We start from the raw sequence: 13,988 nt of genomic DNA, 5'->3' as shown, positions 1-13,988 counted from the left end.
GTTCTTTCGACCCCTGCCCCGCCAAAAAAATGAGGACAATCTTGGTGTGATGGCATGAAGGGGCAGTCATTCGTGTGAGCTGTACAAGGCTGACTCGGTAGGAGTTGAGGGGAAGAAAGGAGCGAAATGCTGGGACTGCTGCAGGCCTGTACACAGAGAAGTTCAGCTGTCCTCCGCCCCCAGGTGAGAAGAGCCAGGAGCTGGGCATCTGGGCCGGTGGATTCCCACTGGTTTTGTCAGCTCTCAGCTGCCACACGTCTGGCAGCTCAGCAGTCAGCCTCCAAAGATCCTCTAATGTAAAAGACAGGAATCAGTGTAGAAAGCAGAAGTCAGTTCTACTTTTGAGAGATTTTACACGGAAGCTCAGTATATTTTTCCTACTTATTCACCTTCCCTATGGCAAATGACCTTTCCCTTTGTAAATGACCTGCCAAAAAACAAAAGAAGGCATGAGTTGACCTCGAACAGCAGCCAGGTGCTCACCCATCCACTCTCTCCCTCAACAGGTCAGGAGGAGAAAATAATATGAAAAAGAAAATGGGTTGAGATAAAGACAGGGAAATCACTTACCAATTACCACCATTGGCAAAACAGACTCAACTTGGCAAAAATTAACTTAATTTACTGACAGTTAAAATTAGGGCAGGATTGTGAGAAACAAAGATAAAAGACCTAAAACACCTTCCCCCCATCCCCCTTTCTTCCCAGGTTCACCTTCATTCCTGACTCCTCTACCTCCTCTCTCTGTGGCTCCTTCCTCCTCATACTTTTCCCCTGCTCCAGCCTGAATCCTTCCCATGGGCTGCAGCAGTCTTTCAGGGTAAACCTGCTCCACCATGGGGTCCTCTCCAGGGCTTGAAGGGAAATATCATCCCCACCGGGGTCTCTCCCGGGGCCGCAGGAACATCTCTGCAGGGGCGCCTGGAGCCCCTCCTGCCCTCCTCCCGCTCTCCCCTCGGGGCTCGCTTTTCTTATCATGTCATTTGACCCATATAAAAAACTTTATCAATCAGGGATATTTTTTCCACCATAACCTTGCTTAAACATGACTTTTGGTATATAAAGATATATATCCAGTAATTTTCTTATTATATTCACAGAATCACAGAATCACAGACTGGTAGGGGTTGGAAGGGACCTCTGGAGATCATCCAGTCCAACCCCACTGCTAAAGCAGGAGCACCTGGAGCAGGTTGCACAGGTTTCCATCCAGGCAGGTTTTGAATATCTCCAGAGGAGGAGACTCCACAACCTCTCTGGGCAGCCTGTCCCAGTGCTCGGTCACCCTCAAAGTAAAGAGTTTTTCTCATGTTCAAATGGCACAACTGTTCAGCAGGTGTTTTTCTGATCATTATTCCTTTTATTGAAAAAATAGCTATAATATATCTATCTGTTGAAAAACTAAATGTTTTTACAGCACTTTCTTAGGTCCTTCAATACTGAAGTGTTATTTTATCTTTGTTTATTGCATCTCTCTCATTTATTTTGTCATACTACAATTTGTGGTCAATTTACTTGAATATTTTTTTTTTCTCTTCTTTTTCCATCTCTTCTGATGTATTCTTACATTAGTTCCTTCAGTATATTTCCATAGATCTTATATCTTCCAGTGGTTTTAGTTGTATCAGAATTTTCTTCTCGCCTTACTTTCTTTCAAAAACGCTCAAAGTTTTACATTGTTTTACTCTGGCAAGAGAAAATTTTAACTTTATAGCTGCTCTAGCTATAAAAGCTATGGAGAATAATTTTATGACAATTCCAAGGAAAAAAAAGACTTCCTAGATTTCTATTTTTTGAATAGTATTGATAACTTCTAAACTTCTTCAGATAAACAGCTATTTCCTGGTAGTTCATCACCTTCTTTCTGAAAGTCTTCTTTCATTGATAGTTACTGCTCCTTGTTTAATTACATTTTTTAAAAAAATATAGTGCAAAATGGTATAGACAAATTTAAGCAGCTGAGGACTAAACTCTCTAACGATTCAGTATTATTCAGTTTTACTAAGAAATAATAAAAATGTACATTGAGTAACGTATTCTGAAATACCCATTTTCTATATTTACATTGTAACACTGGGTGGTAGATGATCTACAAGGCAGAGTTTACTCTCTGCCATTTCAGTTCCTCTCAGTTGTAGGTTTATATTTGAAAGCCACTGAGAAAGGGAAAAGGCTGCTGATGTACATGCTGATTACAAATAAAGAGGTGTACCCAGTAATAAATATTTCTATTTTCTTCAATTGAATTTGCATATATTTAAGAGACTCTTAAGTAGTTACCCTGCTATCAGTTACTGCCTAGAGGTTCAGAGTCAAGCAAGGAATGGCTAAAAACTAGTATACTGAAGACTTTATCGGTCCTCGAAGCCTCAACAATGAGTCTAGATTTGGTAAAACACGGGTAGTATTGCAAGTGGCTGCCTAGCAACTGTGCAAAAGGGAAAGCTCGTGCAACACAGCTCCCATGGTTAATTACATTCTTAATTACTCCTGTCAGTTCTGTGCCCACAAACAACTAGATAATAACCAGATAAAAATTGCAGAGTCATTGGATTTACTCATCAGACAGTGGTACAGTCTGCTTAAAGTGGTTAGATTTGTGAAAATAATTAAAAATTTGAGCAAAGACCCACTTTCATGAGATCCACAGGGTGCCCCAAGACATCTGAGACGGGAATGCTGGAGGAACAAGACACGGAGCAGGAAGCACAATGCACTGAAAGTCCGGAAGATAATACAGTGTATCAGTCTTAGGAAACACTTTGTGTCACATATTGCAATTGCTTGCATGAGGGAACGAAAGGAAGAGTCAAACACAAAGAACTGACTGATACAAATACTATGAGATGGAAAGGTCTGACATCAGTCCAAGTCTTGATTAGACAAGTATTGGAGAAGAGGCTGAACTCTTAGAGTCCAAATGGCTAGTCTGAAAAGTTTGTGAAAGCAAAATTCCCTGTGCCACACTGGGATCCTCAGTGTCTCCTCACCTTAATTTTGATCACAGTTGGTTAAACAGAGAAGAGTGGAGGAAACAAGTACAACAGAGCTATTTTAACAAAAAAAATCAAAAAAAAAAAAAAAACCCCAAAAAAACCCAAAAACCCCCCACCAAACCACAAACACCCCACAAACAACAAACAAAAAAACCACACCAAAAAAAAAAAAAAAAAGGAATGGAGCTGAGAGGGATTGCAGACCTCAGCCACTCTCAAACAGTTGTGATAACTTTTTGCTCAAGTCAACAATCAGGAAGTCAAATTGTCCTGTTTAGGATCCAAACCTGTGATGCTGCTATAATTGTCTGCAAGAGAAATGGAGTAGGCAAGCAAAGAAATTACCAAAACAATATCATTGACTATGACTTACATCTGTACTTTTATTGCTTCCCAGCAAGGCAGGAGGGATCTGCTTTCCCCCTTGCTTGTTTGTATGTTGTGTCTCCTGTCCGAAGCTTGCTTCATGTACAGGCCTTTAAAGAGCACAAGAGAACATGTAGTGCTTCAAAAAGTTATCAGGAAGATGCTGCTTCCCTCAAAGACCAAAGAACAACTCTAAATAAACATCACCCACACTGAGGTCCCAATCCGGTGAATAGCATGCTCCTTGTGATGACATACAGGACAAACTTGAGTGCACCAGTGATACTGCAAGGAGAACTTTCCAGGCTCACATGAGAGCTGAAGAGTACTTGCTCTATTGGAATATGTACATGGTCTAAATTGAAAATGAGCTAGTAATGCAATTTCAGTGTGAATTTCCAGTAATATCCTCATTTGGAAGAAAAAAAAATTAAAAGTTTAGGTTCTAACTGACAATAAAAAAAGCAAATAATGCTTTGGTTTGTGATGTGTTGTACAATTAATTTTAGATGTAAATGTGACGAGGTACCTGCATTGGGTTTGCATGGCAAGGTTTTGGTAGCAGGGAGGCTACAGGGGTGGCATCTGTGAGAAGCTGCTAGAAGCTTCCCCCATGTCCAACAGAACCAATGCCAGCCGGCTCCAAGATGGACCCACCACTGGCCAAGGCCAAGCCCATCAGCAACAGTGGTAGCACCTCTGGGGTAACAGAGTTAGGAAGGGTGGGAAAAAACCCTGTGCAAGAGAAATGGCAGCCACAGAAAGGAGTGAGAATATGTGAGAGGAACAACTCTGCAGACACCAAGGTCAGTGCAGAAGGAGGGGGAGGAGGTGCTCCAGGTGCCGGAACAGAGATTCCCCTGCAGCCCGTGGTGAAGGCCATGGTGAAGCAGGCTGTCCCCCTGCAGCCCATGGAGGAAGGATGAGGGGGTGTAGAGATTCCACCTGCAGCCTGTGGAGGACCCCACACCAGAGCAGATGGGTGCACCTGAAGGAGGCTGTGACCCCATGGGAAGCCCACGCTGGAGCAAGCTCCTGGCAGGACCTGTGGCCCCGTGGAGAGAGGAACCCACACTGGAGTAGGTTTGCTGGCAGGACTTGTGACCCCATGGGGGACCCATGCTGGAGCAGTCTGTTCCTGAAGGTCTGCACCCCATGGAAGGGACCCATGCTGGAGCAGTTCATGAAGAACTGCAGCCCGTGGGAAGGACTCATGTTGGAGAAGTTGGTGAAGGACTGTCTCCCATGGGAGGGACCCCAGGCTGGAGCAGGGGCAGAGTGTGAGGAGTCCTCCCCCTGAGGAGGAAGGAGCAGCAGAGACAACGTGTGATGAACTGACCACAACCCCCATTCCCCGTCCCCCTGTGCCACTGGGGGTGAGAAGGTAGAGAAAATCGGGAGTGAAGTTAATCCTGGGAAGAAAGGAGGGGTGGGGGAAAGGTGTATTTAAGATTTGGTTTTATTTCTCATTATCCTCTGATTTGTTTGGTTATAAAGTATTTTCCCCAAGTCGAGTCCATTTTGCCCTTGACAGTAACTGGTGAGTGATCTCTCCCTGCCCTTATCTTGACCCAGGAACTTTTTGTTGTATTTTCTCTCCCCTGTCCAGCTGAGGATGAGAGTGATAGAGTGGCTTTGGTGGGCACCTGGTCTCCAGCCACAGTGAACCCACCACTGTATCTAAGCATAGTTTCACGAAGGTCATCATTAAAACTTTTCCTTTTAAAGAAACATATCAGCAAATAACTTGAAACTGCATAATATTTAGTCAGCCAAATGTTTGCTGGCATTTCTGAATTATCCTTATATTTTAATATTGAAATGATGCTTGCAACAAAAAACCACAAGCAAGTTTGGGGTTTTTTTAATCCCTAAGGTAAGCAAAGCAGCTGCATTTGCTTGCAAAATGTTTCATAAGGTTAAACATGATCAGTATTTGAACAGAGAACTTCCCAGAGAACTTCAATTGCTACAACAAATGATGGATGGGGGAAATTAATATTTTCTTGTTATCTGTTGTTCTGCTAAGGGACACTGGTCAGCAGTGCCATAGTAGGTGAATAATCCCTGTAAACTATAGAAGATTTTAGGCTATTAAAAATTTTACATACTCCTTTTAAACTACGAGTATGCACACTCAGAAGTGGAGGAGTTGATTTTCATCAGCTTAACACCGACAACTGACTGCATTCATGGTCTCCAGTTGCGAAGTAAAATGGACTAGTGTTTTCTTGACTTAATTTTGTGAAAATCGCTAAAGATTTATTTGCTAATTACTCACTAAATAATTAAAAGATTCATTCTTTAAAAACGAATAATATTCTATGCTTCTATTATCTGTTTTGTTCATCTAGTAAGTTATTGGAGGTTTATTTGAGAAAAAAAATTTAGAGAAAGACAAAACTCCAGTTGAGAAAGCAAGTGAGCTGCTGTATTAAAAGAAATCCAATCCTTGCCTCATGAAGAAATTTCTTGCTGTATGGAGAAGAGAGAAGTTGGGAGTTAATCATGCGTTTGTTAAGGCAAACAGGAGTACATTGTAACTGTTGATGTTAAAGATGATCAGTCCTGACACAAGCTGTGATATGAAGAGAAATGGCTGTATTTGGAAAAACTGGAAGAGGAAAAACAAACAGGGTTTAACAAGAATGCCACAGGGAAGGAGCAGTGTCAAAAAATTAGATGTAATTCCGTGCTTGAAAAAACACTGCAATTTAAAATGATGGATCAGAAATGAAGAATAAAAATGACCTAGGCTAAAGATTAACCTATTTTTGGAAGTTAAACTTCAGAATATAACTGAACATTCACGCATGCATGCACAACAATTCAGCCATAGGTACAGTTTATATTGCTATGGTAAAAAAAACCAAACCAAACCAAAACAAAAAAACCCCCACACTGAAATAAAGCAATAAATACATCAAAAATGTTTTTTTTTTGTTTGGGAAATGACATTTTGCCACCCTTAGGTATAGAAACTTCATTGAAAAAAAGCCACACATTCATTTGCCTGATAGACTAACAAATGTTGATATAGAGCTTGCCATTACTTTACTCAAAAATACCCAAACTTTTTCATAGGCATTGCAGAAAGCATTCAATCCAAGTATTGAATTGACCCGCTGCACCTTACTCTAAGAATTGTGACAAGAGATTCTCATCCCACTCTGAGGTGGTGCATCTGGGGAGTATGCTACAATGTTTTACAAGAGTTGAAATATAATCTCACTGGCATTTTTCGTCTCAGGAATCTTATTGGTGTATCTTGCTATACTAATAAATAGAAAAATCTTGGTTTAGAAACAATTTTTGTATTTTGAAATCTAATGTGAAACTTTAACTTCCCTATCAGAAACATCTATTTGATAAAATACCATTTTTATCACAAAAATATAAAACGTTCTCTGAATTCCTGTCTTAGGTGTTGATTTGACTTTAAAATGGTGGATTAGAGATGAAGAATAAAACCAGCCTAGGCTAGAGATAAAATTATTTTTGGCAAGTTTTGTCCTCTATGTAGTTACAAAAATATACAAATATGTACTGAAGAAAAGAAATAGAGGAAGACTGAGGCAGAAGCTGGCTATTTTATATGTGTACGTGTACCACCACATGAAATATATGGATGGTTTTGTTGGAAAAACTTACATGATATGCTGAAGTTAATGCGCTGTTCAGTTAATATGTTCTACAGATTAAGTCAATATGTGTATAGTTTGAATATGAAGTTGTCTTAATACTTCTAGTCTTCTTAAAGTAACCAGACAGCTGTATTAAAAACCTAGGTGTATTTGTTTTTTTGTTGTTTGTTTGCTTGCTTTTTTCCCTGCAGCTTATTCAAACCATAAGTGCAGTAGACAAAGATGACCCTCTTGGTGGACAAAAATTTTTCTTCAGTTTAGCTGCTGTTAACCCTAACTTCACTGTTCAGGATAATGAAGGTAAAATTCATGCCTGTTCCAGGGAAGGAGTTTTATCTCTGTTGTCTGAATATTTCCTGAAATATATTTGCTTTTGATGTTTATCAATATGCAGAGAAGCTGTTAAGGCTGCTGCTAGCAGGAATAATAATTTTACCTGAATGTTTGCAGTTTAGGATTTCTATGTTTTCATCTGTGTAAGGGAGGAAAAAATTAGCATGGCAAAAATGTGATAAAACAAATTATAAAGAAAATCAGTAAAAGTGTTGGTTTGGGGTGAGTAGCCAGATGAAATGCTTGACTGAAGGAGAAAAAAAGGCTTCAAAAATTACTTCAGCTGACAAGTTCAGATTTTTCACTTTAGCCTTCTGTCACATAGTTCTGATTCCCCTGGTCTTCTGATTTGCTTCTTTCTGACCATTAATGAAAATAATGGTTCTGAGCGCATAGCCACTTTGGCTTTTCTTTTGATCCTTTGTCAAACTTTCTTTATTAGAGAACTTTTACAGATGATTCTGTTGAGGAAGGGGCACTATGCACTCATTTTGGCCTTCATTATCAGTACGACTAACTGAGAGGACTCTAGATTACAGAAGAAATAAATGAGGAGGGACATGGTATCAGCCTTCAAATGTGCTCAAGGCATAAAGGCAATGGGAATAATACTTTTTTCCTGATGAAGATTTCCGGAAGTAATAGGCTACAAACAACAGGAAAAAAAAATTCTAACAGTAAGGAAAGTGAAGAATTTAAATCAAATTGTTTGGGTACCTTATAAAATGCCCAGCAGCAGAGGTATTTAAAGATCCATCAGATACATAGTTTTTGAAGTTGAGTGAAAACAAATAGCATACAAATACCCAAAACCAATGAAGGGATGCATGTGTTTCACATCATGTAGGCTATGAAAAAACATATAATTTGATATTTTAAACAAAGATTATATCCTGGTGACTAGATCCTGAGTGTTTAGAGGTATAGGCCTTGCTATTCCTTTTCTATCTGTAATTAATTTCTTTCTTTTTGCACATGGGTTATTTTAATTTAGCCTGAAGTTGGCTGGGAAGATAGCTAACCACTTATCTCAAAAGATCCACAAGTAAAATGAAAATTAAATTTTCCTTCTAACAGAGACTAATTCAGTATATTCTCTCTTTTGGACTAAGAAGTTAGCAACTCTAGTGTTGGCTCACACTCTAGTGTTGTGGCCCTAACCACAGAAGAAATAATCTCTCCCTATTATTCATTCCTTCTCTTCCTTTTCTTCCCTCTGGCCACTCAGTGAACAGCTTTTGATGCTGAAGTATACTGCATACAACTAAGATTTGTTTGCTACAAATACAGTTTAGTAAGTTCACTTCTCAAAACCGTGCAGGAATACCTACCGTCTTTCACATTTCTGAATTCCTAAGACAATTTTACCCCAGAAAATCTGCTCCATGTGCTAAGGTACATAATTCATTGTTCTACAGTATGTTGAAAGTGTTCTGGTGTGGAAAATCTCATACTGGGTTTCCAGGTAGAATTCCCGTGGGTGTTGTCACAGAAGATCCATAGAAAGGATCTTTCAGAACAGAGTGCTTGTTGAACAGCGTGAAGTGGAAGGTTATTTTTTCTCAGTTGGCCACTTCATTTCAGGGCTGCAGCCCTGAACTGGAACTGTGTCATGCACTGCGTGCATTAATCTATAAAACATTTTAAGCTTTGAGAAATCCTCTTTTCAAATCATGCTCAAAGGTGGTGCAGAGGCACAGAGGAGCGGGCCAGATGTAGATAAAAAATTATAAATAGCTTTCTGATCAAATGGGAATGTCATTAGAAAAAGATACCACTATGATATCAGGAACAGTTTCAAAATACTACCAGTGATGTAAAATATGATGGTTTGCATGTACTATAAATTATACATTTTATATTCATATACTCTACAACAGTATATTTTTATCATTCTAGATAACACTGCCAGAATTTTGACAAGAAGAAATGGCTTTAGCCGACATGAAATAAGTACTTACCTTCTACCGGTGGTGATATCAGACAACGACTACCCGATCCAGAGCAGCACTGGCACGCTAACCATTCGCGTATGTGCCTGCGACAGCCGGGGCAACATGCAGTCCTGCAACGCGGAGGCCTTGCTCCTCCCTGCTGGCCTCAGCACGGGGGCACTGGTGGCCATTCTCCTCTGCATCATCATCCTGCTAGGTAAGAAAAAAAAATGCAACTTCCCCCCCCCATGAACAAATGCTTCAGGCCTGACTCATTTTAGAATATTACGCAGGTTGGTAAACTTAGTGATTATGGATTTTGCAAGAAGAGTGTAACTGCAACTTAAAAAAAAAAAAAAAAAAAAAAGGCAAAACCCGTTTGTCTGGGAATTGGACGCTGGAGATAAGCATTCAAGTCCCAGACTGTTAAAACTATCAGTGTGTAACCAGAAGCTCATTTTTATTCTTTTGTTAAATTATCCAAAAAAAGATCAGAGAGGGGGAACAGAATGATCCAAAAGAATTTTCATGTATTTAATTTTAAATTTATTTGAGAGAATGTCTTTTTTTTTTTAATTTAAATAACTATCTGAAGTCAACATGCAGTATATATTTTGCACAGAATATGCCAGTAAATAGTATTTTTACTGTATTAAAGCACTGTCTATCCAAAGGTTTCTGTGCTGTAATTAAAAAAAGTAAATTTTGTAAAATGTCCATTTTGCAGTTTTCAGAATATCACTTAATGGCCTGTAATTCACCTCAAAACCAGTTCTTAATAGTATACTTTGAGCTTAAAAAAGGGGAAAGATCTTCAGAATAGACCTGGCTATTTAAAAACTCATTAAAGTTGCAGAAGGAGAATGTAGACAAACTCATGGTTCTGTAAAGCAGAGCACACAATGTATGTGCAAAATAGCACATTTTGATATCGTTGTGGTTTAATTCAGCAGGCAGCTAAAACAACCACACAGCTGTCCATTCATTCCCCCTCCCCAGAGGGAAGGGGGAAAGAATTGAAAAGAAAAAAGGTAAAACTCATGTGTTGAGATAAAGACAGTTTACTAGGACAGAAAAGGATAATAACAATAATAATGGTAATATACAAACCAAGTGATACACAGCACAATTGCTCACCACCCAAAGATGATGCTCAGCTAGTTCCTGAGCCACGCCACCTCCCGACCAACCCCCAGTTATATACAGAACATGACGTCACATGGTATGGAATATCCCTTTGGCCAGTTTGGGTCAGCTGCCCTGGCTGTGTCCCCTCCCAGCTTCTCTGGCGCCCCCCACCCGCTTGTTGGTGGGGCAGTATGAGAAGCTGAAAAGTCCTTGACTGCTTGGCAACAACTAAAACCATCAGTGTGTTATCAGCATTATTCTCCTCCTAAATCCAAAACACAGCACTTCACTAGCTGCTAGGAAGAAAATTAACTCTATCCCTGCCAAAACCAGGACAGATATAGACCTTACTGTGCTACCATTATACAGATAGAGATGTTTATCCATTTATCAGACAGAAATTAATTGCTGAAATGTAGGTGAAGTAAAGCTTTTGTACCTGGTGGATTTACTTCTCAGAAATTGTTAAATAGAGATCTTTACCCATTCTTTGCTTCTCTCTTTAAGTTATAGTGGTGCTGTTTGCTGCTCTGAAGAGGCAACGAAAGAAGGAGCCTTTAATCCTCTCTAAAGAGGACATCAGAGACAACATTGTGAGTTATAACGATGAAGGTGGTGGAGAGGAAGACACCCAAGCCTTTGATATTGGCACACTGAGGAATCCTGCAGCTATCGAAGATAAGAAGCTTCGACGGGACATTATCCCCGAAACGTTATTTGTACCACGAAGGACTCCTTCAGCACCAGATAACACAGATGTCCGAGATTTCATTAACCAAAGGCTAAAAGAGCATGATACTGATCCTTCTGCACCGCCGTATGACTCGCTTGCAACCTATGCCTATGAAGGAAATGATTCAATAGCTGAATCCTTGAGCTCCTTAGAGTCGGGTACTACTGAAGGAGACCAAAACTATGATTACCTCCGAGAATGGGGCCCTCGGTTTAATAAGCTAGCTGAAATGTATGGTGGAGGAGAAAGTGACAAAGACACTTCTTAACCTACAGTAGGCAACATATTTGTTTCCTTTGAGCAGAAGTAATTTTACAGACACCTTCTGCACTCAACAGTATTTAACATTCAGGAAAATTTTCCTGTCACTCAGCACAATGGTTTCCTTTTAAAGTTTGTTTTAAATTTGTCCATTAATGTCATTCATTCTTTCTAGTAGGATGCCACTTGGAATATATACAGCATTTTATTTAATCACCTTCCAAGAGCCAAAGCTATGGAAATTCAGTGTTGTCCATTTTAGTAAGTAAAATAATATCTTACCTTCAGAAATTTGAACAGGGTGATAATCCCTTAAGCAACCTCATGTACAAGCCGCTTCTGTTAGGTACATGTCCTATCCTTGCAAGTGCAGCTTTTAAGATGGCAAAGAAGAAAAAAAATCCAATATGTCCTGTTCTGTACATTAAAATTAAAACAAAATGTACACGTGGTGTTAATAAGTGTAATATGCAGCTGGTTTAAAAAAAAAAGTTTGTGCAACTTCATTTCATCAAATTCTATCTGCCAATGTTTTATATTTATATTTTTGTATTTATTTTTAAGAAATAAACCAGTTTTTACAACTATGCTGATGCTTGCCTGCCTGTTCTGGCCATGAATTCCAGGCTTGAAGAGAACATGAAATTTCTCTGATGATAGCACAGCCAACTGCTGCAGTATTCGCCACACATCTAACACAGTCTGAAGTGCTTGTGCTCACAGGGAGAGGATCAAGTTATAGACCTATTTGCTTGCCCAAAGGTTCTACTTCCTACAGTTGTCATGTTTAAAAGAAAATTTGTTTTATTATTGAGCTGAATTAATGATATTCTATTCTAGAAAGATGAACTAGTATTTTGTCTCAACTTGAATTACTTTAAAAACATGCTGGTACAACTAATTCATTCAAACACATAAAATTAGGTTCAAAACTGAGTTTATCTGTTCTATAGTTCTCCATTTTGAATCATAATTGCATCATCAGAGGTGATCTATAACTGCAATGGATAAAGTGTAAAAAGCATAAACAACCATTTTTAAGCACCATCCTTTTCCGAAGACAAATCATTTGATGACAAACCAATGTGTGTTTTATTGCAACCATCTGAGGGTAACCTGATCTTTTTTAAAAACTGTCAGGTTGAAGGCTGACAATCTGTCAGTAAAACTAGCACACCCCGCACCCAATTTACCGAGTTTTCTGATAGCTTATCATAGAATCACAGGATGGTTTGGGTTGGAAGAGACCTTAAAGACCATCAGTTCCAACCCCCCTGCTGCGGGCAGGGACACCCTCCACTAGACCACGTTGCCCAAAGCCCCATCCAACCTGGCCTTGAACACTTCCAGGGATGGGGCCTCCACAGCCTCTCTGGGCAACCTGTGCCAGTGCCTCACCACCCTCACAGTAAAGAATTTCTTTCTAACATCTAATCTAAATCGACCCTCCTTCAGCTTAAACTCATTACCCCTTGTTCTAATACTACCTGCCCTGGTAAAAAGCTTGGAGAAGTCAAGTAAAAAGAAACATGAGCAACTAGCCAACTGTAACAGAAATTATACTTTAGCTATCACAAAACAAAGTAGGTATCCCAGGACATTTTAAGATGTCTCTTTTTTTCTTTCAATCTTTAGATTACACAAATCTATTTGGTAAACAAGCACTGTGATTTTGAAATAATGCTGAAATGAAATAATTTCAGAGAAAAAGCAGAATGTCATAGGGTCTGTATTTAATTATTTATTGTGGAAGAAACACATCTGAAGGATAATCCTCCCCTCTGTCTCTCTTAACTTCTTTCTGACATAAAATCAACAGATACTGAAAATATATTAGTCCTTTGAAAAGTGCAATACTGCATTCTCATTTGATCAGATATTTCTTCTTCTTCTTAATGGAATGATTAAACCTAATGAAGTTGAAAGCTGAATACAGTGCCATTATGCAAGCTATTTTGGTACAATGGAGACCAAATTTTTATTGACTTGATATCAAGTTAAACTATTTGATCTCTTAAGAAACTGAAGTTTATGGATTTTTCTTCATTTCACTCAATAATACTTTCATTAACTAAGGAATTTTAAATTTCCTTAATAGAAAATAATTCCAAGAACATTAAGAAACATCTTAGATAATCAGCATTACAAAGCTTTGTAGAAGTCTTACAGGCCATACAAACCATTGTTTATGATTCTTCTTTATGATTATCTAGTGAAAGGGACCTATTTTTTAATTCCTTCCTAGTCTCCATTTGTCCTTCAACAATGTGTTATAGGAAGAAACAAACAAACAAAATTCATCCATTAAATACATAAATAGCCAAAAAGCACTCTTTCAATGCTGTTTTCTGTCTTAGCAACATTGAGATCAGTGACACCCTACATATTTAACTGGGTATGTATTCGGACAGAAGATAAAACAGGCTGTAATACAGCTGGTTTTTACCTCTTTGTTAAAAACAAGATTTTGGTTAATTAGTTCCTGCCAACACTCAGTAAGAATCTCTGTTTTGTTTCCAGAAAGAAAATACAAACACATGCAGCTGCCTCACTCCGTAAACATATCAGCAATTTTCAAATAAGACTCTCTTAT

General features: G+C 38.9%; 1 protein-coding gene across 4 annotated transcripts in view; it reads left to right on the top strand.

Annotated features, from left to right (window-relative positions):
* The window catches only part of CDH10 (cadherin 10), a 118,875-nt gene extending 105,184 nt beyond the window's left edge, over positions 1-13,691 (top strand). For all 4 annotated transcript variants that reach the window (XM_054815392.1, XM_054815391.1, XM_054815393.1 and 1 more), the window contains 3 exons: positions 7,198-7,306; positions 9,239-9,490; positions 10,909-13,691. In XM_054815392.1, the coding sequence (XP_054671367.1) occupies positions 7,198-7,306; positions 9,239-9,490; positions 10,909-11,402 (855 nt within the window). In that variant the 3' untranslated portion in view covers positions 11,403-13,691. The remainder of the gene's footprint in view (positions 1-7,197; positions 7,307-9,238; positions 9,491-10,908) is intronic.
* The last annotated feature ends 297 nt before the right edge of the window (positions 13,692-13,988 follow it).

Source organism: Grus americana, chromosome 2 (genome assembly GCF_028858705.1).
Source record: "Grus americana isolate bGruAme1 chromosome 2, bGruAme1.mat, whole genome shotgun sequence".
NCBI lineage: Eukaryota > Metazoa > Chordata > Aves > Gruiformes > Gruidae > Grus > Grus americana.
Note: the sequence above shows the minus strand (reverse complement) of the source record. Positions and strands in the feature narration are given on the sequence as shown.